The sequence below is a fragment of the Echinops telfairi genome, unplaced genomic scaffold (assembly GCF_000313985.2).
Source record: "Echinops telfairi isolate 266 unplaced genomic scaffold, ASM31398v2 ScPeMD7_9;HRSCAF=40, whole genome shotgun sequence".
Taxonomy (NCBI): Eukaryota; Metazoa; Chordata; class Mammalia; order Afrosoricida; family Tenrecidae; genus Echinops; species Echinops telfairi.
The window spans coordinates 13,425,335-13,451,998 of NW_022103906.1; the positions used below are offsets into that span (position 1 = coordinate 13,425,335).

At 48.8% G+C, this 26,664-nt stretch overlaps 1 protein-coding gene across 1 annotated transcript in view; it reads left to right on the forward strand.

Moving 5' to 3' along the window:
* Window positions 1-1,079: 1,079 nt before the first annotated feature.
* XKR6 (XK related 6) overlaps window positions 1,080-26,664 on the forward strand; it is a 37,995-nt gene continuing 12,410 nt past the window's right edge. The window contains exons 1-2 of the mRNA XM_004707636.2: window positions 1,080-1,117; window positions 4,227-4,423. Of these exons, the coding sequence (XP_004707693.2) occupies window positions 1,080-1,117; window positions 4,227-4,423 (235 nt within the window). The remainder of the gene's footprint in view (window positions 1,118-4,226; window positions 4,424-26,664) is intronic.

Sequence of the window (26,664 nt, forward strand, 5' to 3'; positions counted from 1 at the left end):
GCTTCGGCTCTGCTCGGTCTTTCTTGTTCTCATACCAAAAGGCTTGTGACAACAAAGAGGTGTCACTAGGTTGCAATTCAATGGATAGCTTGAGCTTTGCCCCCCACCCTTATCTAGGGGTGTCTAGTTGACATAATTCCTAACCAGCACACACCCTTCTCCCCTCTCTCGCAGCGATTCCACTGACTTTATGAGATGGGGTGCAGCGAATTCCCTGCCCGTTTGCAAGCTTTTTTATTGATTGTATGGATTTGCAGAACTGAGGCCCAGAGAGCGGCAAGGGCGAGTGGGAAGAGCTGCAGCCAGTAGGCGGTGGGACCTGGACTAGAACCAGTACTGAGGATTTTGTTTCAATGATCGGCATGTGCTAAATGATCGCTAAACAAACACAAGAAAAGGCCAGCCTCACCCGTGTAGCAGGAGACAGCTGGACACAGACATGGAAGTACCTATGGGCGGCGGAGCACCCCTTCCGAGTTTCTTCCCACATCTTTTCCCGAGTGGAGCGGTGTCTTTCTCCGCTCGGCGTCTCTCTCCTTGTCTCGCCACTCACTGCAGGGAGTGTCTGGGGAGAAATACGGGGTTTGTCCCAGCTTCAGAAAGCTCTGGGAACTGCAAGATCCGAAGTTCAAAACCACCAGGGCTTTCAGGGAGACAGTCAAGGCTTTCCACTCCTGTAAAGAGTGACAGTCTCAGAAACCCACAGAGGTCGTCCTTCCCGGCCCTAGAGGGTCTCTAAGAGTTGTCAGTGAGTTTGGTTGGGTCTCAGCTTCGCTGGGTAATTCCCTTCAGAGGTCGACTCACCCCAGGCCTCCCCATGGCTGTGAGGGCCCCGGCGGGGTGGCCGCGGCCTTGCTCACCAGCAGTGGAAGGGTGCTGAGTATGGCTGGCCCCGTTGTCTTGGGTCGTCTCTGTGGCTCATCAGGGTCCTGTTGTGGCCTCACCTGTGTGTTTGGGGACCCTGGTCCTCTTGGTCGTCAGTGGGTCTAGTGCTTCACGCAGGCCAAGCATTTTGGAATCAGATAAAAGGGCTACTTGATGATTTTAAATTATTTTACACCTTTATGCTTGTTGCAATGATGAGGCAGGCAGTGTCCGAGGTCCTCGACCTTCACAGGTGGGTCACCATTGGCATCTCAATCAGAGTCAACACCCAGTCCTCTGAGATGGAGATCACACACTTCTTTCTCTATCCTTTTGACTGCGTCTGACACCAGCTCATTCTCCCGTGACACTCTGTACTTCTCTGCTGTCGTTGAAAATTCCCTGCAGTGGCACAGAACTCCCAGACCATTTTACAGAGGCAGAGCATCTTAGGGAAGTAACAGGATCAGGCATGGCTCAGCACGCAGATCTTTGGTCAGGACAACTGCTTCTAAGTGATGCCTTCAGACAGGCCTCACTTTGGCCCTCAGCCTCTTGGCCTCTTGGTCCAAGGCCTGGTCTCTGCCCTGCTTAGGCAAGTGTTGCAAAGCTCTTTAGCTCCACCAACAAGTGCTCAGGAGTATGCTACACCGCCAGAAAGGCTCGAGCCAAAAGATGCTCAGCTTTCTGTAGCTGCCTTGCTTCATGGACCAGGAAGTCCACTGTGCCATCTCATGCCAGTCTCCTGCTTCTGTTGCTGCCATTTTTCTGATGCCACTTCTTGCATCTTATACCATCTCTGGTGGTACAGCTCCCTCTCTGTCTCCTGGATCCAGGATGTCCTCAGTGCAGGGACATCGGATCCAAAAGACACCCTCTGGTCCTGGCTCTTCTTTCTTGACCTTAAAGGCCCTAACCGCATGCTGACCAAACCCCTCTCTAGGGGGCCATACACCTTATTTGCATGAATCCACCCCTCCCAAGGTCCCATGCCCCTTAGTTGAAATATTAACACGTTGTTCAATAAGCACCTTATTTGCATAATCCAACCCACTCATTTTGTGGGAGTCACAAGAGCATGCAAGGCTAGAAGGATCATATTAAGTAATTCACTACACTACAGCGTTTCCTATGTTTCTGTTTCTAAAACAAAACACTTTCATAAGGTACAAATAAAGTCCTTGGGCAATGCCCCGATTTTCCCATTACTCCAGTGGGAAAAGACACGGCCCTGTACAAGCTCCACCTTCTGACGCACTTTCCCAGGACTTTGCTGCAAAAGTACACATGGCCTGCCTCCCTCTGAGATGCTTACGACCATGCCATCCTACCGGACTCTTCAGCCATTCCTGGAGCCACCGACTCACTTCACAGATGTTTCCCAAGTGCTTGTGACTCAGCAGGTCCAGTGGGAGGCACCGGGGCTGTGGCAGGGAAAAAGGTAGACCAGGTCCCCACGCTCAGATTGCTCCAAAAGAGAGAGGAAGGAGGAGAGACTAGGAAGTGTGGTTGGAGAGGCGGGCGGGGTCTTAAAAGTAAAATCAAAGGGTTTGGGCTTTATTTGAAACATCACAGGAGACCACTGGAGGGTAGAGAGAAAGGGAGTGTCATGGAGTCCTGTGTGGATTTAGAAGCCCCCTTTTGTGGCCGTGTCATGAATGGGCTGTTGTTGGGTAAGAGGGGATGTGAAGAGACCAGCCGGAGGCTCCTGCCTGGACCAGGAAGAGGTGATGGAAGCTGGGGAGAGTGATGGAGACCGAGGGGTTAGCTTGCCCAGACCCAGCTGTGTACTGGGCAATGCTTGAGGACAGCTGGGCCTTGGTCCAGTGTCCATTGTGCTCTCTCCCTTTGTGACTGGCATCCCCACTGGCACAGGGAAACATGGCAGACTGCACATCCCTGAGGGATGGTTGAGATAATCATGGGCTTGCTCCCACTGCTGAGTTCATTGAAGGGGTTCCTAGAATGCTAGACAGTCTATGGCTCCTGCTCTTCATCTCGACTAGACCCCAAAAGTATGCTTCTGAAACTGCTGCCCCCTCTGACCCTGGGCCTGCCTCAGAGCCACTGCTCTTCAGAGACCGAGCTCAGCTTAGAGCGCGTGTCCCTCTTCCTTCTCGACTGTGGGCCAGAGACTCGGTTTCTGGAAGTTCAGGTGGGTGTGAGCATTTGGGGTGATCCTGTATGGCTGTAGCATGGCTATCGACTGCTTCCCGGGCAGTCTATACCTATTTCCTCACTGTCCTTCCCACCAGCCCTATGATGTGGTTATTATTCCCCCAAGGACAGTCGGCTTCTCTGAGGATCATCATCTCAGCAACTGGACTGTAAGTTCACAGGTTTGGGTCTCGTGAGATGCACACATCTGTTGCTGTCAGAAGGGCCCCGAACAACTCTGAGTTACTCCCCATCCAGCTGTGGGCTCTTAGGCAGATGTGTCCATCTTTCTGAGACCCAGCTTCTCTTCTTGTCTGTACAATGTGGCAAATTAGCTCTACCATCTCGTGAACAAACAAAAAACAGTTGCCTTTGAAAGGATTCCAGCTCACGGCCACTCCTGGAGTGTCAGCAGCGTAGAGCTGGCCTCGCTTGTGTTTTCAACCACTGGGCTTCCAGAAGTGGATTGCCAGACCTCTCTTCTGCAGTGCCAAGGGCTGGGCTTGAACTCGCAAACTGGTTGGTGAACGGCTGCATGTGTTAACACCTTGCACCAGCCAAGGTGTCCAGCAGGAGTTTATCGAGCCCTCATCCCATAGCGTTGAGTGGATTCTGACTCACAGTGCCCGTGCGGCAGCGTGGAACTGCCCCACAGGGTCCTCAAAGCGGTGGGCTTTACAGGAGCAGACAGCCACGTCTCTCTCCGCCTGAGCAACTGCTGGGTTTGACCTGTGGACCCAGAACACATAACCAGAGGAGCTGAACAAAAATCAGTTCCCTTTCTTTCCCTCCTACTGAGAGAGTAGCTTTTTGGGCTTGGGTAATTGAGGTGAAAGTCTTGCTGGAAGATCCCTCTAGGGAGCCTGCACCCGAGAAAGCCCACCCGCTGAGATCCCCTGTCAGGCATGGGGTCAAAGAGGGTTTGACTGCAAGGTTTCAGAACCCAGCAGGGGAGAGTCTGGCCTATGATCATACCTAGCATTAGCCTTCCTTCCCCATCTCCACCCCTCCCAGCCCCAACTCCTACCCCCATGCCTTCACTCTTGAGACATGAGGTTGGGAGAAGCCCGCGATCTCTACCCAAGACATGGGAAAACTGCAGGGTGAAGGAAGCAAGGGATGCCCTGCGTGGCGTTTGGTCGTTGGAGACGCTCTCACGGTCTCCAGCCCCACCCAAGCTCTGTGTTTTGTGGCTCTCTCGGCAGGTATATCCGCACCATGTACCTGGGCATTCAGAGCCAGCGGCAGAAGGAACACCAGCGACGCTTTTACTGGGCTATGATGTACGAATATGCAGACGTGAACATGCTGCGCCTCCTGGAGACCTTCCTGGAGAGCGCCCCCCAACTGGTGCTACAGCTCTGCATAATGATCCAGAAGAATAGCGCTGAGACGCTGCCCTGTGAGTGTCCCCGCCCGGCGGGGGTGGGAGGGGGTGGGGGGGACGGGGACGGGACGGGGAGAGGGATGGAGGGGTGGGGCTGGAACCGGCCCTGCCTCTGACCTCTGACTCTCCTCTCACACTCATGGCCTGCGTGAAGCCACCCTCTGTGGGCATCCCCGGTCCCGCGACGCCCCGGCCTGACTGGCGCTGCCACTTAACACTGCCCTGCGGTGCAGGCATGCCTTGCCCCTCACCCCTGCAAGCCAGCTTCGCCTCCCAATTCATAGACTCAGAGCAACGTGTCTCAGAGCCACGGAGCCAGCCAGGAACCTCCACTCGGACAGCTGAAAGAGTCCTGGGCTTCCAAAGCTGGCGGACGGGTCCTGGCGAGGGGGTGGCACATATATGGAATTGTGGGGGTAGGGTCGGGTGCGAGGGTGGTATCCTAAATATGGCTTAGGATAGCACAGCGTGACAGATAGATGGACGACGTTAGGCAGTCCCAGTTTTCCAGCATGTGTTCAGCTGCGGCCCCAGCACCAAGCCAGGCCTGTGCAGGAGCTTCCCTGGTCAGACGTGAGCGTGGAGGAGTGCAGAGCCCGGCACCCCCAGCTCCTCCCTCTCCTCTCCCTCCTGCCCCTCCCGGGAGCCCTTGGAACCCCTCTCCTCAGTAGTGGAAGTCATGCTGGACTAGAGACCAGGGGGAGTCTTTGAGCTGGGCCAGGCCCGCCTGCTACTACCCTGGGTCCAGAGGGGGCTGTACTGACTGCAGTGTCTTCTGGGACTCAGAGGGCGGAGGCTGAAGGAAGTGGGGACATGCGACTTTGGACACTTGGAAAGGGATGGTATGGGGACCCGTTGCCCTCAAGGGGCTTCGGACTCAGGGACCCTCAGGGGTAGAGTAGACCTGCCCCGGAGGGTTTCCGAAGCTGTAGTCTACAGGCAGCGAACTGTCCCGCCATTCAACACCAGAGCAGCTGGCAGGTTGGAAGCACTGGCCTTTAGGTCCCCAGCCGAGCGCTTAACTGCTGTGCCCCCAGGAATCCTTCTGGTATGGGGAAGGATGGTTATGTGGCTCTGTGTGGTCAGCCCCCAAGGGTAGAAGAAGCTACAAAGAGACCAGTGTCAAAGTGACAGAAGACACTTCACACAGGGAGGGCAGTCACCCGTAGGACAAGCTGTCTCAGGAGGTGGTGGGTTTGCCGCCCGTGGGAATACTCCTCTGGGGATACACATGCCCACATACTCTCATTTGTTGGTGGAAGAAGTTGAGGATGTGCGGAAATCAAAAAGCTCCTGGATAGCCTATCTCCAGGGTGTCCGTGGACGCAGGCCATCTGCTTGGGCAGTGAATTCATGGTCCCTCTGCCCGTGTTTCTCAGGACGGCAGGGAAAAGCCACCGGGTGTAACACTGAGTGTGTGTGACAGTTCTGAGAGTGTCGTTTGTTTTCAGCACCAGGAGAATTACTTGGTGATCACTCTGAAGGCAGACGAGTCACGGGGATATCTTTGAAATACACGTTTTTGCTCTCTAAGCCCAGTTTTGGTGGATCCTCACCCAGAGCTGCCACCCCTGGCACCAGGATGAGGTGCCCAGGGAGAAGCCATGTCTAGCTGCTCGAGTGCGATCCCCAGGGGAGGGGCTTCATAGGGCAGAAGATGCTACAAGGAGACATTATCGATTCAGGACCTCATCTCTTCTCACATCCTGCAAATTGCAAGCCAGAAAAACAATGTGACCGACAGACAGATAGATAGAAGATAGGTAAGTAGGTAGGTGGGTAGATAGATAAATAGATAAATAGATAGGTGCTGATCATTAAACTCTGGCTCATGGTGATTTATGTACAAAAGAATGGAATATTGCCTGACCTAAGCCATGGTACTTTCAATAGCCTCATGTGAATGTGCAAGGTGGACCTTGAATAACGAAGTCCGAAGAAGAACGGATGCATTTGAATGTGGTGCTGGAGAAGCATCTCCAAAGCACCCGGCGTGCTGCAAGGACAAACAAATTTGTCTTGGAAGGAGTAAGGTCAGAGGGCTCCTTCGAGGCAAGGGGACGAGACTTCATCTTACAGACTGTGGTGAGACATCAGGTTTTCGCTGGGTGATTTGTGAAAGATCACCAGGTCTTCCTTCTTACTCTTAGCCTGGAAGCTCCACTGAAAGACCCTGCTGGCATTTGAAGTATGCAGCCGGGGTGGGAACTGGCAGTTGAAGTATTCGCTTGCAGCCCCCCTCGGTGCACTCAGCGCCACAGTGCAGCGAACTCACAGATGGGTGGAGGGACAATGCTGGGGCGAAGCTGACCCGGTGATGCTTGCTCTCAAATCCACATTCTCCTGCTCAAACCCAACCCTCCTGGGCTCCCAGGTGCCATCTGAACTGCTCTTTGCTGTTTTAGTTCCTACCTACCGCCCCGCTGCCTCCCGAGGCAGCCAAGGTACACCTCGCGTCTTGTCCTCTGCCGAGGTCTTGAGCAGATTCCAGGTCCACTGGTGGCGCAGTGCTTAAAGCACTTGGCTGTTAACCCACAAGTCGGCAGGTTCCACCCGCCAGCCGCTCTGTGTGAGACGGAGGGGGCGGGTGCACAGCTGCCTCAGAGACGCAGGGGAGCAGGTCCACCATCAACGAAGGGCAGTCCATTGGGGTTTGGGTTTGGGTGTCAGTTGCTAGGGCAGCCGAAGGACAGTTCGTGAGGCCAACTCCAGAGCTAATCACATCCAGAGCCAATGATCACCGGTCCACCTGTTGCCATTGTAGACATGACCTTTCACTTGGCTCAAATTCTCACTCATCTTTGGTAAACGAGGGAGATACTCAGATCAGCTTTGAGAGAGAATGGAATGATGTAAGCGGAAGCGCTTTGTAACGTGTCCAACTCCACAGGCAGGTAAGGGGTGTTTTGCCATTCCCAGGGCTGGCTGGGGCAAGGTACTAGAAGATTTGTTTTCTTCCTCTTTGGCTCTGTGGGGTATTCTTGTCCCAAATGGCTTGCCATACCTCTGCTTTCCATAGCATCTTCTCAGACCACAAACACAGAGGGCTGGGAGGGAAAGGGGTTGGGGGTGACAAGGGATCAGGGTCATGCAGCCCTGGGCTCTCGCCTAGGGAGCATCCGGGCCCCTCCATCCACCTGGCCCTGGCAGCCATCATTGTGCCTTGACAGCTGGGAGGTCGGCTGAGCATTTCCCACGTTTGGAAATCATATGTCATGGCCAAGTGCGTTTGGAAACTGCTGGGCTAAACACAGATCAGTGGCAAGCTTTGCCAAGGGTTGGGGATCCCCAAGACAGGGATGGGAAGTGCAGTGTTTGCTGGGCTTGTTGTGGCGCAATAGGTAAAGCATTGTGCTCCTAATGGAAAAGTCAGTGGTTCAGGCCACCACCCCCACCCCCATCCCTGGGCTCCTCTGCTCCCATAGATGTTCACAGCCTCAGGAATCCTGTGCGGCAGTTTTCTTCTGCCCAACACAATGCCTGTGAGTTGGACTCACAGTGACTGTGGGTTCAGGTTAACTTCTAGAACTTCTTCGTATCACTGGACTATTTGGTTAGGATGATGTCTATTTTCCCATAGTGAGTTTCATGTAATGTACAGCTCTTACGGACATGAAATATGACTAAAGGGTTTGGAGGGAGGTTGTGCAGGGCACATTCAAGAACGTGGGCGCTGAGGGTTGGTGAGAGGGGCTCTCTGAGGGCTGGAAGTTGGGCTCCTAGCCTGGCTATTTGCCAGCTGTTTGCCCTTTGGCTCGTTACTTAGCCTTCCTGACCCTCAGTTTTCTCATTTCTACAATGGGGATGATATTAGGGTCTCCCTCGTCGGGCTGCTATGAGCATTAAATGACACACATGACAGAGATAAAATGGCTTTGGGAGGCATGTGATACACTGTGAAGCCTGTAACGGTACTGACTGGCAGACACTGTGGTGGTGGTAGCGCTTTTACTGTAGGCACACCTTCTGAGTTGATCTACAGGTCTTCCAAGGAGAACAGAATTGTGGCTCATCAGCTTTTCTTTGGTGTGCGCCTTGTCACACTTGGATGATGCCTGCCCGCTTTGGACTGCTAATGCCAGCAGACCGTTTCCAAGATCAGAATGCTATCACCGTCACTCTGAGGGGCAAGTTTTCTAATGATCCTCCCCGATGCCAACCCCTCCCACTCTGGCCAACTCTCATTCTCAACTCCTCTCGAACCCTAGGTTCATGGTACAACATTGAGCTTGCACGACATATGTGCATCTAGTTTCTCCCTAAGTACAGACCCAGCAAAAATAATAATAAAGACAAATATGAGGCTATCATGCTAAAGCCATGGGAGCATTGCAGCAGGGATGTCCTGAAACCTGATGTCTTAACATTTTAAAGACAGAGATGAAGGGAGCATGTCCTGCGGCTTGCCGTTTACCCTGGTGGTGAGTCTCGTGTCTGCTGAACGCTTTGTTAGTATTATGGGTATGTGGCAAGGTGTGGGAAACAGGCGGGCAGCTACAGGTGTAAATTGTAGCTCCATCATTTATTGACTTTATGATGAGGGGAAAGCTAATCTCCAAACTGGATTTCCTCCTTTGTAAAGAGGGGATAATGACTATATTCTCAGTTGCCATGAAGGTTAAATGAGGGACACATATACCTATGCAGTATATTGCTTGGCATATGATGGGCACTTGGTTCCGTTTTCCAGTCCGTGAAGATGCATTAAGTCCCTATGACATGCCAGACACCACACCTGACATTCTCTCAGAGGGGACAGAGCAGAACCACTTAGACAGTTTATTGTGGGAACTGCTTTGAAGCAAACTAGCAGGGTGCAGAGACTGCGAAGACCAGAGGACACAGGGGCCTATGTTAGGCAGTGTGGTCAGAGATGCCGTCTCTGGAGAGAAAGCAGGTCGGTTGAGTATAAAGAATGGGGAGGGAGGAGCTGACTGTATGAAGAATGGAAACATCCTCCAGGCTGAGGGACTAGTATCACAGAGACCCCAAAGTAGGAAAAGAGTGGCTTGTTGCAGACAAACAAAGGACCCGCTGGGGCTTGGAGGGGAGGGGAAGAGACAGTCTGGTGGAAGGGAGAGGGAGAGGAAGGTAGACCACTAGCGGACAAAACAAAGAGCTTGGGGTTTCCAAAACCAGTTGTCCCTGGGTTCACGCCAACTCCCGATGAGCCTGGCCTGTGGTGAATGCACGAACGCCGAGCGGAGCTGCCCTGGGGTTTTTGGTGGCTGACTCTCTGGTGGACATCACCAGGCCTTTCTCCTGAGGCTTAGTGAGCAGTCAAGCACCACAGCCATTTGCAGGACCCGAGGACTCCTGAGTAGTGTGCATGAGTAAAGCTGTGTGATCAGATTTGCCGTTAATGAAGATCGCGCTCCAGCTGTGCAGAGGAGAGCAAGAGCAAAACGAGGCACAGCCATTTTGAGAGTGCTCTGCAGGTCCAGTGTGAGATGCTGGGCCCACGAGGACTCGGGAAATGATGCGAAGTGGCCACAGTTGAGGTCTGCTTGGGAGCTAGAACCCACAAGGCTTATGCAGGATTAAGGGTGGGTAGCGAAGTGCAGGCAAGGATGGCTGCTTCTAGGTTGGGTAGGTGGAACTGGAAGAGCCATGGGGGAACTATATGGGACAAGTTGAGAAGTCAGTAGCTCCAGCCTCTTATCTTTTGGATTTGCTGATAGTTTTGCATGAATATTGGGAGGAGGTTGGATGGGGAAGCATTTGCTACACCCACACAAGGCCTCAATTTGGCTTTTTTTTTTTTCCAAGTTAGACCCATCATGAGAAGTTAGCCTACGTGTAGGCCTCTGAGGATCTCTTTTGCCTGTCATCACACAAGCAGCTGCCAAGTGCCAGGCACTGTGCTGTGGCCCAATATACAACGACACACCAAACATGCCTCTAACCCTCAGGGGTTTACGGTGTGGTGCACCACATTTTAAATTCTAAGAGAAATGTACAAATGTCCTTTGGAAACATAGAAGGGGAGCAGGTAGCTCTTTCTGGGGGCATTGCCAAGGAGATAACATCAGATGTGCGTCATCAGGGCTGAAGAGGAGCTCAGCTGGGAAGCAGTGGAAAGCTCCCTGAGCAATGGGACCATGTACCAAGGCCTGAGAGAGCGTGCTCTACCCACTTTGTCCTAAGGCCGGCGGGATCTGAGAGTGGGGCTACTTTATCCTTCTTTTAGGACTGGATCTCAGGTGGCATTCTAGTCAGGTTCCCATTTTACAGATGACAAAACGGAGGCCCAGAAAGTCCAGGGTCCTCATTTAAGTTGTCCTTGTAGAGCAGCAGTTCTCAACCTGTGGGTCACAACCCCTTTGGGGGTTGAACAACCCTTTCACAGGGGTCACCAGATTCATGACAGTAGCAAAATTACAGTTATGAAGTAGAAATGAAAATCATTTTATGGTTGGGGGGAGGGTCGCCACAACACGAGGAACTATATTAAAGGGTGGCGGCATTAGGAAGGTTGAGAACCACTGTTGTGGAGAATCCATGGCTTTCTGGCCCTCAGCTGGTGAGTGGTGTGGATCCCTAGAGCATAAAGTGCACTGCAGGGCGTGTGGAAGCTGACGGTGTTGATAATAATGCAAACAGTGACAGTTCACGTGGAGGGCTCCAGTGTGTGTTGGGGCTCATCCTAACAGCCTTAGGAAGTAGATACTTTTATTCGTGCATATTTACAGAAGGTGAAACGGAGGCCCAGGGTGATTCTTCATGTGCACAACGCCACAAACTTGGTCAATGATTGAGCTGGGATCTGACCAAGGCAGTGAGTCTCCAAAACCTTATGGAAGGATGGCTACAGCTGTGTTCCACAAGAGACTGTGCGGCTTCTTTAGGGACAGGAATAGAGACTGACAGATGCCCTGGCCATGTTGAGAACGGATATCGATTCCAGCATGTGTACGTGCCTACACCCCGCGTGCAATTACACTAGGTCAGAAGATCCACCACTCCTTTTTTTTTATCATTTTATTAGGGGCTCATACAACTCTTATCGCAATCCATACATAGATCAATTGTGTAATGCGCATTTGTACATTCAATGAAGGCAATGAATGATCCACCACTCTTCTGTCAGTTTGCCATACTGTGGTGCCTTGTGTGTTACTGTGATGCTGGAAGCTAGGCCACCGGTATTTTAAATACCAGCAGGGTCTCCCATGGTGGACAGGTTTCGGCGGAGCTTCCAGACTAGGACAGACTAGGAAGAAGGAATAGGCATCCCACTTCTAAGGGATTAGCCACTGACAACCTCATGAAAAGCTGTGGAGCACCATCTGATACGGTGGCAGAGGAGGAGCCCCTCAGGTCTGAAGGCACTCAAAATACGACTGTGGTAAAGATGCCTCGGGAAAGCAGGGTAGACCTTAATGACGTGAACGGAGCAAGCTTTCATGGCCTCGCTTGCTGATAGGACATAGCTCAACATGACATGACACAACTGCAACCCTCCATTAATAATCAGGAAGTACAAGATATGAATCTAGGAAAATTGGAAGTCATCAAAAATAAAATGCATAAAGATTAATACTCTAGGCATTATTGGACTAAAATAGACTGATATAAACCATTTTTTAAACAGGATTTTTTTTTTCCACTGACAAAGAACAAATTAAAATATACCAAGAAAGAAAAGCTTGTGTTTTCCAGTCTAGCCTGTTGGGGCACCATGCCCTGTCTCCAATGTCCACCCTCATCATTCCCTGGGGATCTTGCTGCTCTCCTCCCCTGCTGTCCCGCTGCACTCCCCCAGTGCTTTGCCTCAGTGTGGCGGGGTCAGATCAGGTGCAATTCCCACACTGTGTCACTGGTGTTGTCTCCTGCAGGGCCATGGGTCAGTGAGGGGCATCACGTCTCATAGTGATGCTGGCCATGTGGTCCTCTCTGTGGGCTGGCTGCTCTATTTGGGGTCATCGTCCTCAAGGTCTGGTGGGCCAGGATGTGCTCCAGTCTCTCCTTCTCCCCCGTCATCTGCTCCTGTGTGCTCTGGTCAGATATATCCTTCTCCCGAAGCTGCAGATTCAGTGCCATCCTTTGAGATAAATTCTTCTCAGGGGAGGGGCAGGCATCCACTTAGTATTTGGGGCTGGGACCAGCCCCCTAGACCTCTCCACTGATTCCCTACTCCGCGCCGGCATGTTGTCTTCACACCTTGGAACACTGGGTTGAAGTTTGGTCCCTCTTTTCCTGTGGAGATATAAACAATACCCTCCCCTTGGGTGGGTTAGTGCCCTAAACAGGATTTTTGGGCATGTAATCCACATATCATATAATTCAAGAGCTTAATCACATCAAGAGCTGGACAATCCTTACCACAATCAATTTTAAAACATTTTCATTTTTCTTGAATTCATTGTTTTCAGCTTTCCATTTGCCACTAACCTCCCCTGCCATATGCCAAGAAGCCATTAATCCAGTCACTGTCTCTATAGATTTACCTATCCTGAATTTCATAGACAGAAAAACATTAAAAACAAGCAACCGAGCCACCACCACCACCACCACGATAACAACTAACAATAAAAACAAAGTAAAACTGAGAAAAATCTCGACTGAGAAGAAAGCAGAAAATATTAAACACTAGAAGAACTTTAAAATGGGCCCAAAAGGAAATGAAATGATAACGTGTTAAATTTTAACTAACTGTATCTGCAGCAATCGACTTTCCAATGCCCTGCGTGATAGCACGGCTGCTCACATCCCTTGTCTTGTGCTGGCCATTTTGATTGGGGTAATCATATGGTTTGCTATCCCAGAATAACAGATTGAAGGAGGGTGGAGTCACATTCATTGTCAAAAAGAACATTTCAGGATCTTTCTTGAAGTACAACGCTGTTCATGATAGAATAATATCTATATTGATGTAATTAGTATTCAAATTTATGCACCAGTCACCAAAGCTAATGCTTAAGGAATTGAAGAATTCTATCAACTTCGCCAGCCTAAAAATTATTGGCAATTGGAATATGAAAGTTGAAAACAAGAGGAAAGGACAGTGGTTGGTCAATATAGCCTTGGTGATCAAGATGAAGCTATAGCTCGCACAAAAGGATTTTCCAAGAACAATGACATCTTCTTTACAAATACCAGTTTTTCAACAATATGAATGACAAGCATACCTCTGAGTTTCCAGATGTAAATTGACTACATGGGAAGAGACCATGGAGAAGTATCATCAGCCAAAACAAAGCCAGGGGCCGACTGTGAAGCCGACCATCAATTGCCCATGTACAAGTTCAAGTTGAATATGAAGAAAATTAGGACAAGTTCATAAGCACCAAAATATGACCTCGAGTAAATCCCATCTGAATTTCGACACCATCTCAAGAACAGATTTGGCACAGTGAACACTAATGACTGAAGACCAGGCAGATTACGGAATGGCATCGAGAACACCGTACATGAAGAAAGCAAAGGCTCGTTAAGAGGACAGGAAAGAAAGCGAAGACCAAAATACATATCAGAAGAGACTTCAAAACTTGCCCTTGAATGTGGAGTAGCTGAAGGATATGGAAGAAATGGTAAAGTAAAAGAGCTGAACAGAAACTTTCAAATGAGAGCTTGAAAAGGTAAAGTAAAGCATTATACTGAACTGTGTAAGACTTAGAATTAGAAAGCCAAAAATGGAAGAACATGCCCAGTATTTCTGAAGCCAAAAGAACTGAAGAAAAAGTTCAAGCCTCAACTTACAGTTAAAGATCGCCAATGGGCTAAATATTGAAAGAAGCAGCAGCATCAAGAGAAGATGGAAGAAATACAGTCACTGTATCGAAAACATGGGCCAACAAATAAATAAAGAACGGGTCCATGTTCAACAATTTTAAGAGGTAGCATATTGACCAAGAATCAATGATATTGAAAAAGAGGTCCAAGCTGCACTGAAGACATTCATGAAAAACAGAGCTCTAGGAATTGACAGAATACGAGTTGAAGAAGTTTCAACAAAGGGTGAGTTTGCATCGTGAGTGCAGCTCTGGAAACATTCACTGGTTTACCACGAGAAATGTGGAAGACAGCTACCTGGCAAATGAATTGGAAGAGATTTGATATTTATGCTCATTCCAGAACAAGTGATCCCCAAGTAAAACGGATGTTATTGACTAATCTCATTAATATCACCCCCACCCTCAACCCTCCAAGTAAAACACATTGGCATCTACTTGACGACAGCTTATAGTAACCCCATAGGATGGAGTAGGACTACTTCCTAGGGTTTCTGAGACTAAATCTTTATAGCATATACCCTCATATTTCTCCTACGAAGCAGCTGATGGGTTAAAACTACTGACTTCCAGTTTCCAGCCAAAGGAATTAATATGACTCTCAACTCTCACTGTCATGAAGTCGACATCAATGGAGAGTTGTCAGAAATTCAAGATGGGTTCAGAAAAGGACATTGGAATAAGGGACATCATTTTTGTCATCTGATGGATCTTGGCTGAAAGCAGAGACTACTAGAAAGATGTTTACTTGTGTTTCAATGACTATGCAAAGGCAGTCAACTATATGACTCATAACAAACTATGGGAAACATTGAGAAGAACAGAAATTTTATTGTGCTCATGCAGAACCTGTACCTGGACCTAGAAACAGCTGTCTGAGCAAGGGAGACTTACTACATGGTCTGAAATCAGGAGAGATGAGCAGCAAGGTTGTAGCCTTTCACCATACTCTCTAATCTGTATGCTGAGCAGATAACCGAGGATGCTGGACTATATGAAGACGAGCATGGCATCAGGATCGGAGGAAGGCTTATAAACAGCCTGTGGCATGCTGATGACACACCGTGCTTGCTGGAAGGGAGAAGGACTTAGAGCCCTTGCTGATGAAGATCAAGGACCATAGCTGTGGCTATGGATTACAAGTAACTGAGCCAATAGACAGCATCATAAGTGGAGAAAAGATTGAATTTGTCAAAGATTTCATTTTACTTGTATCAACACTCACAGAAGTGGGAGTCAAGAAGTCAAACAGCATATTGCATTGGGCAAATCAGCTGAAAAAGACCTCTTTAATGTGTTAAAAAGCAAAGATCACTTTTCTTTGAGGACTCAGGTGCCCCTGACCAATCATCTCCTATGTATGCGAAAGCTGGACAATGAATAAGGAAGAAGCGGAAGCACTGATACAGTCACTGTGGTGAAGACTACTGAAGTACCAGGGGCTGCAAGAAAAAAAAAACAAATCTATCTGGGAGGAAGTATGGGCAGAAAGCTGAGACGGATAGTGACACTTTGTCTCAGGTATCCTAATATGCTACCAGGGGGAACCCAGAATTAGTGCATCCTGCTTGATAAAGCAGAGGATCCGTGACCGAGAGGAAGGTCCTCAATGAGATGGAGACATCGTGCTTACAATAATGGGCTCAAGCCTAACTGGTTGTGAGGATGGTGAAGGACCAGGCAGGCTTTTGTTCTGTCCGTACAAGTCAGAAGATACCATTTTGACTTTGTTCTCTTAGAATCTCTTCTCGGAGCTTGGCTTTGGGAAATCTGTCTCAGTCCATGCCCGCCTCTGACCTGAGCTACTTCTACGTGTTCAGGAGAAGCTTCGCTATCGTGCTGTTGCACTCAGCTTGCCCGGAGTAGAGGTGAGAAAACAGGACGAAGACTCAGGACTTCCCAGATTCCACCAGGATGTCCACAAATAAGAAACTTACCACCACCTTTTGGTCTTTCCTTGGGAACTGTTTCTATACTTCCCTCTGAGACTCAAAGAGCCTGTTCAGACACCAAGACTTTAGGAACGGTCGGTGGCTTTTGAAAAATGGACGAATGGCTTGTGATGCCACACATAGCCATCATTTTTGTCTCAAGAACCCTTAAGACCCTGAGAGTCTAATAAATAACAAAACTCTACCTGTATAAGGCTGACGGTTGACTTTTCCTCCCTACAGGTATGTCACAGAGAATCTTACTATTGGAAGCATGAGTTTTAGAAGCTCACTACTTTTATTTTACAGATAAAGAAACTGAAGCGCAGGGACAGTCAGGAATTTGCTTAAGTTGGCCTAGGCAATCAGCAAGGTACTTAGTATTAACACTCAGCACCTCATATTTTCAATATGGTTCATATTCCTTTGGTTTTCTTTAATCCCGCTGGCCCTGAGGAACCTGAGCACCTCTCCCCCCAACCCCTCGGAGAAAACCCTGACGTCTTCCTCTATTGTCTGCCACCTCAATCCTACAAGTCAGTTAGGGAGCAAGACTGGACGTTTCTGGAGGAATCAGGAAACTAGAAAACGCACGGGGACTGAGGCCGGGGCTAGAACTTGAAGGTGACTCAGATCTCTGCCCCAGAGCAGGCTCAGCTGGCATGGTGTAGCAGAGCAGCATTACTCCCATGCTGACAGTAAGAACCCATCTCTCTCCGTGGCCCAAGGGCCAAAACAGACTTTGCCTTTTCTCACAAATGACACTCAACCACCTGATACTTCAGAGGAGTTTCAGGTTCCCTGTGAATGGCCATGGGAGCGATGCTGGAAGAGGAGGCCTGCAAAGGCACCTTTGCTTGATATCAAAACGTTTAACCTCACAGCTTTTGTTCCCAGAGACCTGAAGAGGGTCTGAATCCTCAGAACTGGAGAATCCATAGAAGCTATCTACTCCACTCCCCTTGCTTCATATTTGGGAACACTGAGAGACTGCGTTGCCCTAGATCACTCTTCGTGGAAGAAGTTGAGAAGAGGTTCTTCCTGCTATACTGGCCTCCTCGTGCTAAATAGTCCACCAGTGGAGATGGCAGCAAAGCATCTCCAATGCTACGACTTACCCGGTAGTCCTTACCCCAGTCCATCCATCAATAGCTGTAGGTGTACAAGCAATCTCCGCTTCTGTAAAACAAGCTTTGCTAGGACAGTGCTACTTGCCATCAAATGGATTCTGATTCATGGCCACCTCATGGATGTCAGAGTAGAGCTGTGCTCCACAGGCTGACTTCTCAGAAGTAGATGTCCAGGCCTGCGTTTTGAGGTGTCTCTGGGTGAACTTGAACCTCAATCACTTAGCCATCAATTGAGCTAATCATCTGCACTCCCAAAGTCTCCCCTAAGACAGTGGTGTTAAGAAAATAATCAAACTCTGCATTTAAAGATGGGCCTTCTTTTCAGCAAGCACTGAGCCTAAGACAACATTAGAGGTCTTCCTTAATCTCTTTAGCATTAACCTTCCTGGTAGAATTCATCTTCACTTCACCTGCTGGCTCCTTTTACATCTGAGTATGTTTATATCATAGCTCTTCTAAGAGCTTGAACTTCAGCTTCTTATTTTGCTTCTTTTCCAAGCAAGATCCCTGACTGACAACATCCACAAGACTGAGAAAGGCAAGTGTCCATGTCTTATCTGTGCGCCTCCGAAGCTGAAACGCCTGTACCTTTCACTCCCATGGTCAATTCCAGGGGCACATCTTTCCTGTTCGAGTTCAGATGAGAAGCATCCTGCAGGCAGCATCAGCTCCCACTTCTCTGTCTGCTGGGTCTGGTCTCGGTGATGCATGAAGGACAACACACTGTTCATGCTGATCATCAGGGGTGCAAAGGCAGAAGGGCCAGCTTCCTCGCTAGTGCATGGGCGAATGGACCACTCTTCTCTTCCCTCCCCACATTGGAAGAGATCTATGCCTCTCCTCTTGGGACATTCCTTTTTTTCCCCCCTGTGATCTGGAAAATGCTTTCTAGTCCCTTCCCAGACCCACGAATCCACTCATATAAGCATCAGCTGCCACCCTCTAAATCTCAAGCACAAAAAGCGATTGAGTTCGCCTTGCATGGGGGTTCAAGGTAGTGAGGTTGCCTCCTAGAAGGGTGGCATTGATGGCTCTGAATTCTTGCCTTTCTTGTAGAAGACCCGGGTTCAGTTCCCAGCCAATGCACCTCATGTACAGCCACCCCACATCTATCCGAGGGGCTTCTGTGTTGCTATGATGCTGAACAGATGTCAGCAAAGCTTCCAGACTAACACAGAAGACTAGGAAGTAAGGCCTGGCTGTGCACCTCTGAAAAGCAGCCACGGACCCCCTGTGGATCAGAACAGTCCAATCTGCAACTCATCAAGGGTTGACGCCATCGCCACATTCTGCAACAGCAGCCACACAGAGTGAGGCTATCTGGCCAGGTGACTTAAAGGTGTGGATCTGTGAGCTACACCACAGCTCTGAATTAGCGACTCCTCGGGTTCCTTGTTTGCCAAAATGTAGAACTCACTGTGTTAGTCTAGGTAGACTAGAGAAACAAAATTCATAAACACTCATATTTTATAAGAGAGTTTTATATAAAGGGTAATTGTACATTAAGCATTCCAACCCAGTCCAGGCCAAGTCCGTAAGTCTGACATTAGCCCATGTCTGACATCGAACTACAAAGTCCTCCTCAAACTCACAAAACACACGCAATGACACTGAATGCAGGAGGAAAGCCGAATCAGTGAGCGTGTAAGCATCTCAGCACTGACAGGGGTCTCCATGCGGCTGCTACTGCACCACATGCTTCTCCTCAGGGATGTCTCGCAGGAAGTGAGCCTTGCCAGCTGAGGCAGAGAACTATCTAACTGGTCCGACCATCAGAGCAAGAGAACAGACAGGTGAGGATCACTCGCCGAACCATTTATCTCTCTGCCCTTCAATTAATGCCACATGGGTTCATCGGCCCGGTTTGCACAATAAACCTTAAGTATCACACTCATTAAATCAGCCAATTCCCTGCATCAAACAACACCAACAAATGATTTATTTCCCCCCCCAAAGTCACTGAGCCCCATAATCCTCCACCAATGCCTAATATAACCCTGAACTTGAGCAGATAGATCCCTTCTCCCCAACCACCCCGGTGCTTATCTTTGCGTTGCCCAGACCCACGAGTACCTCAAGGATTTCTGATTTGAAAGTGATTCAAAGATCACTTTCAACATTTGACCTCGGTTTCCTGGTTGCTCATAGCACTTTTGTGTCAGCCACCAGCAGATAAACAGAGGGAAAGGTGGTCACTCCCTTCCCCTGCCTGTCGTGCGTCTTCTCTGAACTGAAATGGAGAGAACAACACTGTAAAATGAGGTGGAGGTGGTGTCTGACCTCCTCTAACTTCAGAAAGGAGGAGGAGCAGGAGGAGAATTTGCCCCCGCCCAAAGCCGAATCCTAGGAGACGGAGGTCAGACATCCGTCCACCCTCCACCCTTATTTCCAATTCAGATAGCATCTGCTTCTCACGCTGCCCTCTCTGCTGGGTTCAAGAACTCATTGCAATGGCCACAACGAAGTCGCTGCCAATCCTCGTCATTATGTGACGGATGAGGAGCTTGAAGAATACAGTTCTCCATCAGGTCCGCGTACCCTCAGCCATGCTCACAGATAGGGCCCCCTTGGCCCAGCCTCTCAGACATGTAGCCCCTTGGCCTCTGTCCTGCTTGGACAAATGTCATAAATCTCTTTTAGTTCTGTTGATTATATGCTCAAAATCTCCTGCTCTGCCAGTCAGCCTCAGCCTACAGGTGCTCACCTCTAACGCAAGAAGTTGGCAGTTTAGGGCCCCTCCTCACCCCAAACAAATGCCTGGAGGCACACCACCTCAGCCCTTAAGCCTCCTGCCTGAAGGCACCCAGTTCTCTCTTGGCTGCCTCTGCTGCTGATATGTCTCTGTCATCACTTCTCTCATCGTCTCTGCTGCCACGCCTTTCTGTCTCCTGGCGTAAGGCGCTTCAGAGCAGGGCTCTCTGGTCATGCGCCATTCCTGGCTCTTCTCTCTTGATGGTAGGGAGCTACCTGCTTCTGCCTCTGGCGTGACACACACAAGCCTGGCAAAACCAACCAATCTCCATGTCAGGGTTCAATAGAACTTTTTTGGATGGTCCCAACCCCACAAAGGTGCTCAGTACCTCATTTATATGACTAGCAAGCTATCCAATGCCCTTGGTGGGTCCCAAGTATTTCGAATTTGAATAACCCTACCAACTGTTTGGCGGAGTTTAAAGACTATGACCCAAAACAAAACAAAACTCCAAACCCATTGCTATCCAGTCAATTCTGACCCATAGCAACCCTGTAGGACAGGGTAGAACTGCCCCTGTGGGTTTCAAAGTCTTTACAGGAGTAGAAAGCCTCGTGTATGTATGGATTGTGAAAAGAGTTGTATGAGCCTCCAATAAAATGTTTTTACAAAGGAGTAAAAAGCCTCATCTTTTCCCCTCTGAGCAGCTGGTGGTTTTGAACGTCTGACCTTGTGGTTAGCAGTTTCATGTGTAAGGGCCATAATAAATAATTCACTGCCTGGCACACGTCAGAGATCTATAGTTGACCTCTCTCGTTTCTCCAGCAGATGGCCCTCAAGTTCCTTGTCCAGGAGATACCACATCAGGGATCCGCTTGGTAGCTACACACAGGGGCCTCAGCCAAACCCCCGCTTCAGCTACCAATGGCTGCTTGTTAAACATAAGATGACAATATTACTCTTCAAAACAGAATCTGCCAGGATTTCGAACAGACCTAAACTCTTGTGTGGCATCAATTTAGCTAGACTCCACATCCAATTTTGAAGCTTTTCAGCTGAGATTGTCCCTAATACCGGCCAAGCAGGATGGAGAGAGGGTTCTTAAAGCAGCCAGAAGAGAGAGGTGAAATGATTTCACTACAGTTAGCATAGATGAAATAGCAACTGGAAATGCGTGTGCATGAGATGCTGGAACAAAGACAGACAGCAGGGCAGGCTTCTGGTGCCAGCACAGAGATTCATGGGGGCCGGGCTCCGAGGGCAGCCAGTGAAGATGCTTGGGCGGTGACCACAGTTGGACCATCTATTCATTTATCCAAGAAGCCCAACCAGTTACCGCTGAGTTGGCATACCTCTTGGTGATCCCGGCTGCTAGCAGTACCTGGGGAGGGCTACTGGCTAGTGTGGTCTTCTCCGAGTCTCAGTAACGTGAGCATGAAACAACACGGAGTGGGCTGGTGGGAACGTCGAGTCTACAGCACTGAGCATCACTGCTCCTCCCAGTGTCTGACCCTGTTAATCTATTCACATGGACAGCGTGGGGACCAAAGGACACTTGGGAAGGACCATGAAGGGGTCTGACTAGGACAGAAAGAATGATTTTGGTTTCTAAATGGAATGATATTCTTTGATTCATAGGCTCTCATAATCTCAGCAAGTTCTCCCAGCCCTACTATACCTACTCACAGATCCCCCACTTACTTACCGTATATACTCAAGTATAAGCTGACCCGAATATTAGCTGAGGCACCTAATTTTACCACCAAAACTGTATTAAAAATGTGCTGAAAAACTCAGCATATACTCAAGTGTTGGATGGGGAGTTTCAAGGTGTGGAGGCTCCGCAGATACATTCCTGTTCTCTCAAGTTAGTGCCTCTCAGACTCACTCACGGCCAGCCATCATGTGTGGCCCTACACAACGAAGTAGACCTGCCCCTGAGGGTTTCCAAGATCGGGGCTCTTTATAGGAGTCGAGAGCCTCATCTTTCTCCCTTAGAGTAGCTGGTGTTTTTGAACTGCTGAGCTATGGTTCGCAGCCCATTGTGTAGCTCTCTGAACCACCAGGACTCCTTAGGTCAGTGCCTTACCCTCACTGCCATTGAGCCATTTCTGATTTGTAAGTGATTTTTTAAAATTTTAAGCTTTTGTTGAAATGAAATGAATCTGTATGTTGAGGCTTCAAAATGTTCATGGGAAAATTCCACTATCTTTTCATTCCATTGTTCCAAGACTTTTGGAAGCCCCATCCTAGTCTACTGTACGCATTGCATGTTCTCATTCATTAATCCCATCTTCTTGAGCACCTGTCGTCTGTCGGTCACTATCCTACCCATTCGCTGCCCTCGCGTGCTTGGTAGTTGCTGTCAATTCAGTTCAGCTCAGGCCAACTCCACGGGCAGCAGCATAAACTGTGCCATTTCCATGCTTGGTGTGTTTGCATCCACTGTTGCAAGCTGGGTTTGGAGTGGCTTGTTCCCCAGCATGACACGGGGGAACATTCTGTTGTGATCCATAGGGGCTGGTTTTTGGAAGTAGATCATCAGATTTTCTTCCTTGTCTGCCTTACTCTGGAAGCTCCACTCCAGTAGCCCTGCTGGTATGTGAAAGCCCTGTGGCACAGCTGTCTGCATTAGTGACGCAGAAGTCAGCACACTACAGAAACTGGCACATGGTGGTAGCTGTCCTTATGGAGATTACATTCTAGTGGACATAGACAAGTGAACATATGGATATAGATTTACAGATATAGATATACAGCTTCAAATACAGCTGTATATATTGAGTATCAAGTGCATGCCTTCATATTTCACACTCATAATCATTTGACTATTTAAAATTCACAAATTAAATACGATTTACAAAAACTTAATTGAGACCCAGGGTCAATTAACTTATCCAAGAACACAGAGCTAAATCTAAGCTAGATCTGTTTATGCCAAATTCTATCTTTTTAGAAGGTATCCCACTGCATCTCTTAAAATGCAGTCACGTCTTCATACCAAACACCTTGAGGGAGTAAGTTGCTCGGCCTGGGGCAGCAGTTCTCAGTCTGTGGGTTGAGACCCTTTGCGGGTTGAACAACCCTTTCAAAGGGGTCACCCAATTCATACCAATAGCAAAAACCCAGTTATGAAGTAGCAACAAAAATAATTTTATGGTTGGGGGAGTGGTCACCACACATGAGGAAATGTATTAAAGGGTCACAGCATTAGTAAGGTTGAGAACCACTGGTCTAGGGGATCAGAACTTGGTATGTTGGAATACCAAGGCCAATTGGCATGGCATAGTCCACAAAGACAATGTTTTGAGTCCTATTTTGGCGAATTCAATTGGGCGCTTGAAAGCTCGTGAGCAGCCCTCTGAGGTACAAGTATTGGTCTTTCCCTCTCTGGAGGAAAAAAGAGTGATGAAAATCAAATGTGTCCAGTTAGCCAATGGACCACACAAATGTCAGCCTCTATGACCTGGGAGATCAGAAAACTAAGTAGTGCTTGACTAGCTAGGATCGCATAAAAGACAGCAGGCTTACTGGTCAGAGAGAGGCTGGTGGAGCCCCCAAGTCTATGGTTTGAAAGTGAACTCACCTTGTGCTAGGATAATCACCTATTTGAGATGAAAAGGGCAGCATTTTCCCCTTTTAAGATAAAAGGACAACATGCGTGGTCTGAGAGAAGAAAGGATGGACGCAGGAAATACCTAAGATAAATGGTGGTGGTTTGAAGGGACTGCAATAGGCGAGTTGAAGCAAAACATACATGAATTTCTGAGTTAAAACTGATTCCCTGCTCCATAACCCTTCACCTAATTCCCAGCAAGACAGTAAAACCAGCTTTTCTAATGGAGTCACTTTGGGGAGTCACAGTGTATTGAGCCTGGTTGCCATTTGATCCTCACTGAAAATGGATTTGCTGGGACTTTCAGCCCCACCAGGATCCAGGCCTCTCTTGATCTTGTGCAGTGCCAGCTGACTGGCTGGTATTTGTTCTAAAACATCTAAAGCTTGTTTTTATCCAGCCAGCTCTGAGATGGTATTTTGGTATATCTGGCAGCATCTTAGGAAGAAGAGAGAAGTTAAACAGAGGGCTAGATTTAGCTTTTATCTTGTTGGGTTCTTTAACTATTGGTATTGGATGTAAAAACTCCTTGAAGTGAGGAGTGGTGCCTTGCCTCGATCCTCAGGGTCCCCAGGATGGCCCAGCAGCACTGGTGATGCTGTGGGTTAGGCATCCGGCTGCTAATCACAAAGTCAGTGGTTCAAACCTGCCAGTCGCTCTGGGAGAGAAAGACGAGGTTGTCTGCCCCCTTAAAGATCTGGAAGCACAAAAGCACTAATGAGGGTCCCTGTGGGTCAGAATCCGCTCACAGGCAGTGGTTTGGGTTGGGGATGCTCAGAAAGGTGAAATGCACAGTAGAGCCACTGTGGTGTCACTCATAGGCTTCAACTCTCTTAGCTGTCACAGGAGAGATGCATTCGGGGATCAAAACTTTAGCATTGGCCAATAGCTTCTGCATTAAGGACCAACCACTCTTTGTCCACTGGTGAGAAGTGGGCAGCCAGAGGCCTCCGACTGGGAGAGAAGCCATTCTCCAGTATTCTTCCAGGGTCACTGAGTCTGGCTGGGCCTTATTTACCTCATGGGCCTCTTGAAGGCACTCAACACTTCACAAGGGTGGGGTGTGGAGGGTGGCGGGACTCCTCAGAAAGCCTAAGTCTCCAAATGTGTAGGCACACCCAGGTTCACAGGTTCTGTCTTAATTTACATGGAACAGTCTCACTGCCATCGAGTCAAGGCAACCCCTTGTGGGTTTCTGGGACTATCGCTGTTTACAGGAGTAGCAAGCCTAGTCTTTCTCCTGAGTTGCTGCTGGTGGCTTCGAACTGCCAACTACTCAGATGGGAATGTCCTATCGCAGGGCTTCCTCAGCTCAGCCCCGTTTCGTATTTGAAGCAAAATACATCGTTGTTGGGTGGGGCGGGGTGGGGAGCTGCCCTGTGCTTAGTAGAATGGTTGCCAGCATCCGTAGCCTCTCCCCCGTGAGATGCTGGAAGCATAAATAACCACTTCTCCTTGCCACACTGGTGGTGATGACCAAAACTGTCTCCAGGCACTGCACTCCTGGTCGAGAACCCCTTCCCTGATGTCCAAGAGGAGCTGGTGCTTGGGGAGGGCTGAATGGTGCCAGGTCCCATTCAGATTCTCCACGTTGTAATTCTGCTATCCACTCTGCAGTACTCTGGCGAGCAGAATAGAGTGGTGTGAATTGCTCAGCTACATCTACCTTGTATGCTGTCTCCGTTTCCTCTTGTTACTGTAGCAACTGTGACAGACTTAATGGCTTAGAACAACACACATTTATTATCTAACAGTTTGGACCTCAGAAGTATGGGATAGGTTTCCGTGATTGGAATCATACCCCATCCAGAGGCTCCAGGGACCCCTCATGACTTGCCTTCTCAGGCTCAGGGCCGCTTCTTCCATCTTCAAAGCCACTGGCACAGCATCTTCCAATTTCACCCCGATGTTGCTTTTGTTGTCCCATTGTCTTCTGTCCCTCATATGACCTGCCTCTTTCCTATAAGCAACCCTGTGAGTACATTGGCCCTACCAAGATACTTCAGGATAATCAGCCATCTCAAAATCTTTAATCTAATTACACCCATGAAGTTTCTTCTTCCGTGTAAGGTAACTTTAACAGGAAGCATTTTCAGGGGATTTGTCTATGCTAGGCACAGAGCTTACAGGAAGAGATGAGTTTTTCTGCCCTCATGAATAAACGTTAGCTCCATCCTCAAGAAGTAATAATTAAGGGAAGAAGATAGAAATTCAACAGAAGTGTCACTAACAACAGTGACTATCCAAGAGGTGCTGTGAAGGGCTTATAAGAGGTACCAACTCATCTCAAGGGAATGAGAGGGGAGTCTTTGAAGATGATGTCTGGGCTGAATTCTGAAGGATGAGCAAGAAGTGGCAAAGCCAGGAAAGTAGAGCAAGCTCTTCTAGGTAAAGGGAACAAACACAAACAAGAACAATAAGGCAAAACAACATTCCGTGTGCTGGTGGGTCTCAAAACCAAGCTCACTGCCATCGAGTCTATATGACAAAGTAGAACCGCTCCTGCGAGTTTTCAGTCTATAGATCTTTCCAAAAACAGAAAGCCTCATTTCCCCCCCCATGGAATGGCTGGTAGTTTTGAACTGCTGACCTTGTGATTAGCAGCCCAACACATGACCCACTCCATTACCAGAATGGGCTCCCTGTGTGTTGGTGAATAGTGACCATATATTCACACCCACTCATAACCTATAACAATACTTTGCTATGTAGCAGGCTCTGAGTGAACCCCTTCTACAGTCATTTCTCTTTGATCTTTATAGTAATCTAAGAAGGATCATTCCATGAGTACTGCCTTTTTAGAGATGAGGAAATGGGCATGATGCTCAACATCACATGGAAGAAAAATGGTACATTATGACCTGGCTCTGGAGTGTGTACACACAAACACTTTGTTCTCCTGCTTCTGTGAATGGATTAATATTACTAGATCCTTGCTGAAGACAAAGCGGGTGCATAAGCAAATGTGGTGAAGAAAGCTGATGGTGCCCGGCTATCAAAAGATATAGAGTCCTATAGGCTGGAAGATAAACAAGTGGCCATCTAACTGAGAAACAACAAAGCCCACATGGAAGAAGCACACCAGCCTGTGAGATCACAAGGCGTTGAAGGAATCAGGTATCAGGCATCAAAGACCAAAAAAAAATCATAGCA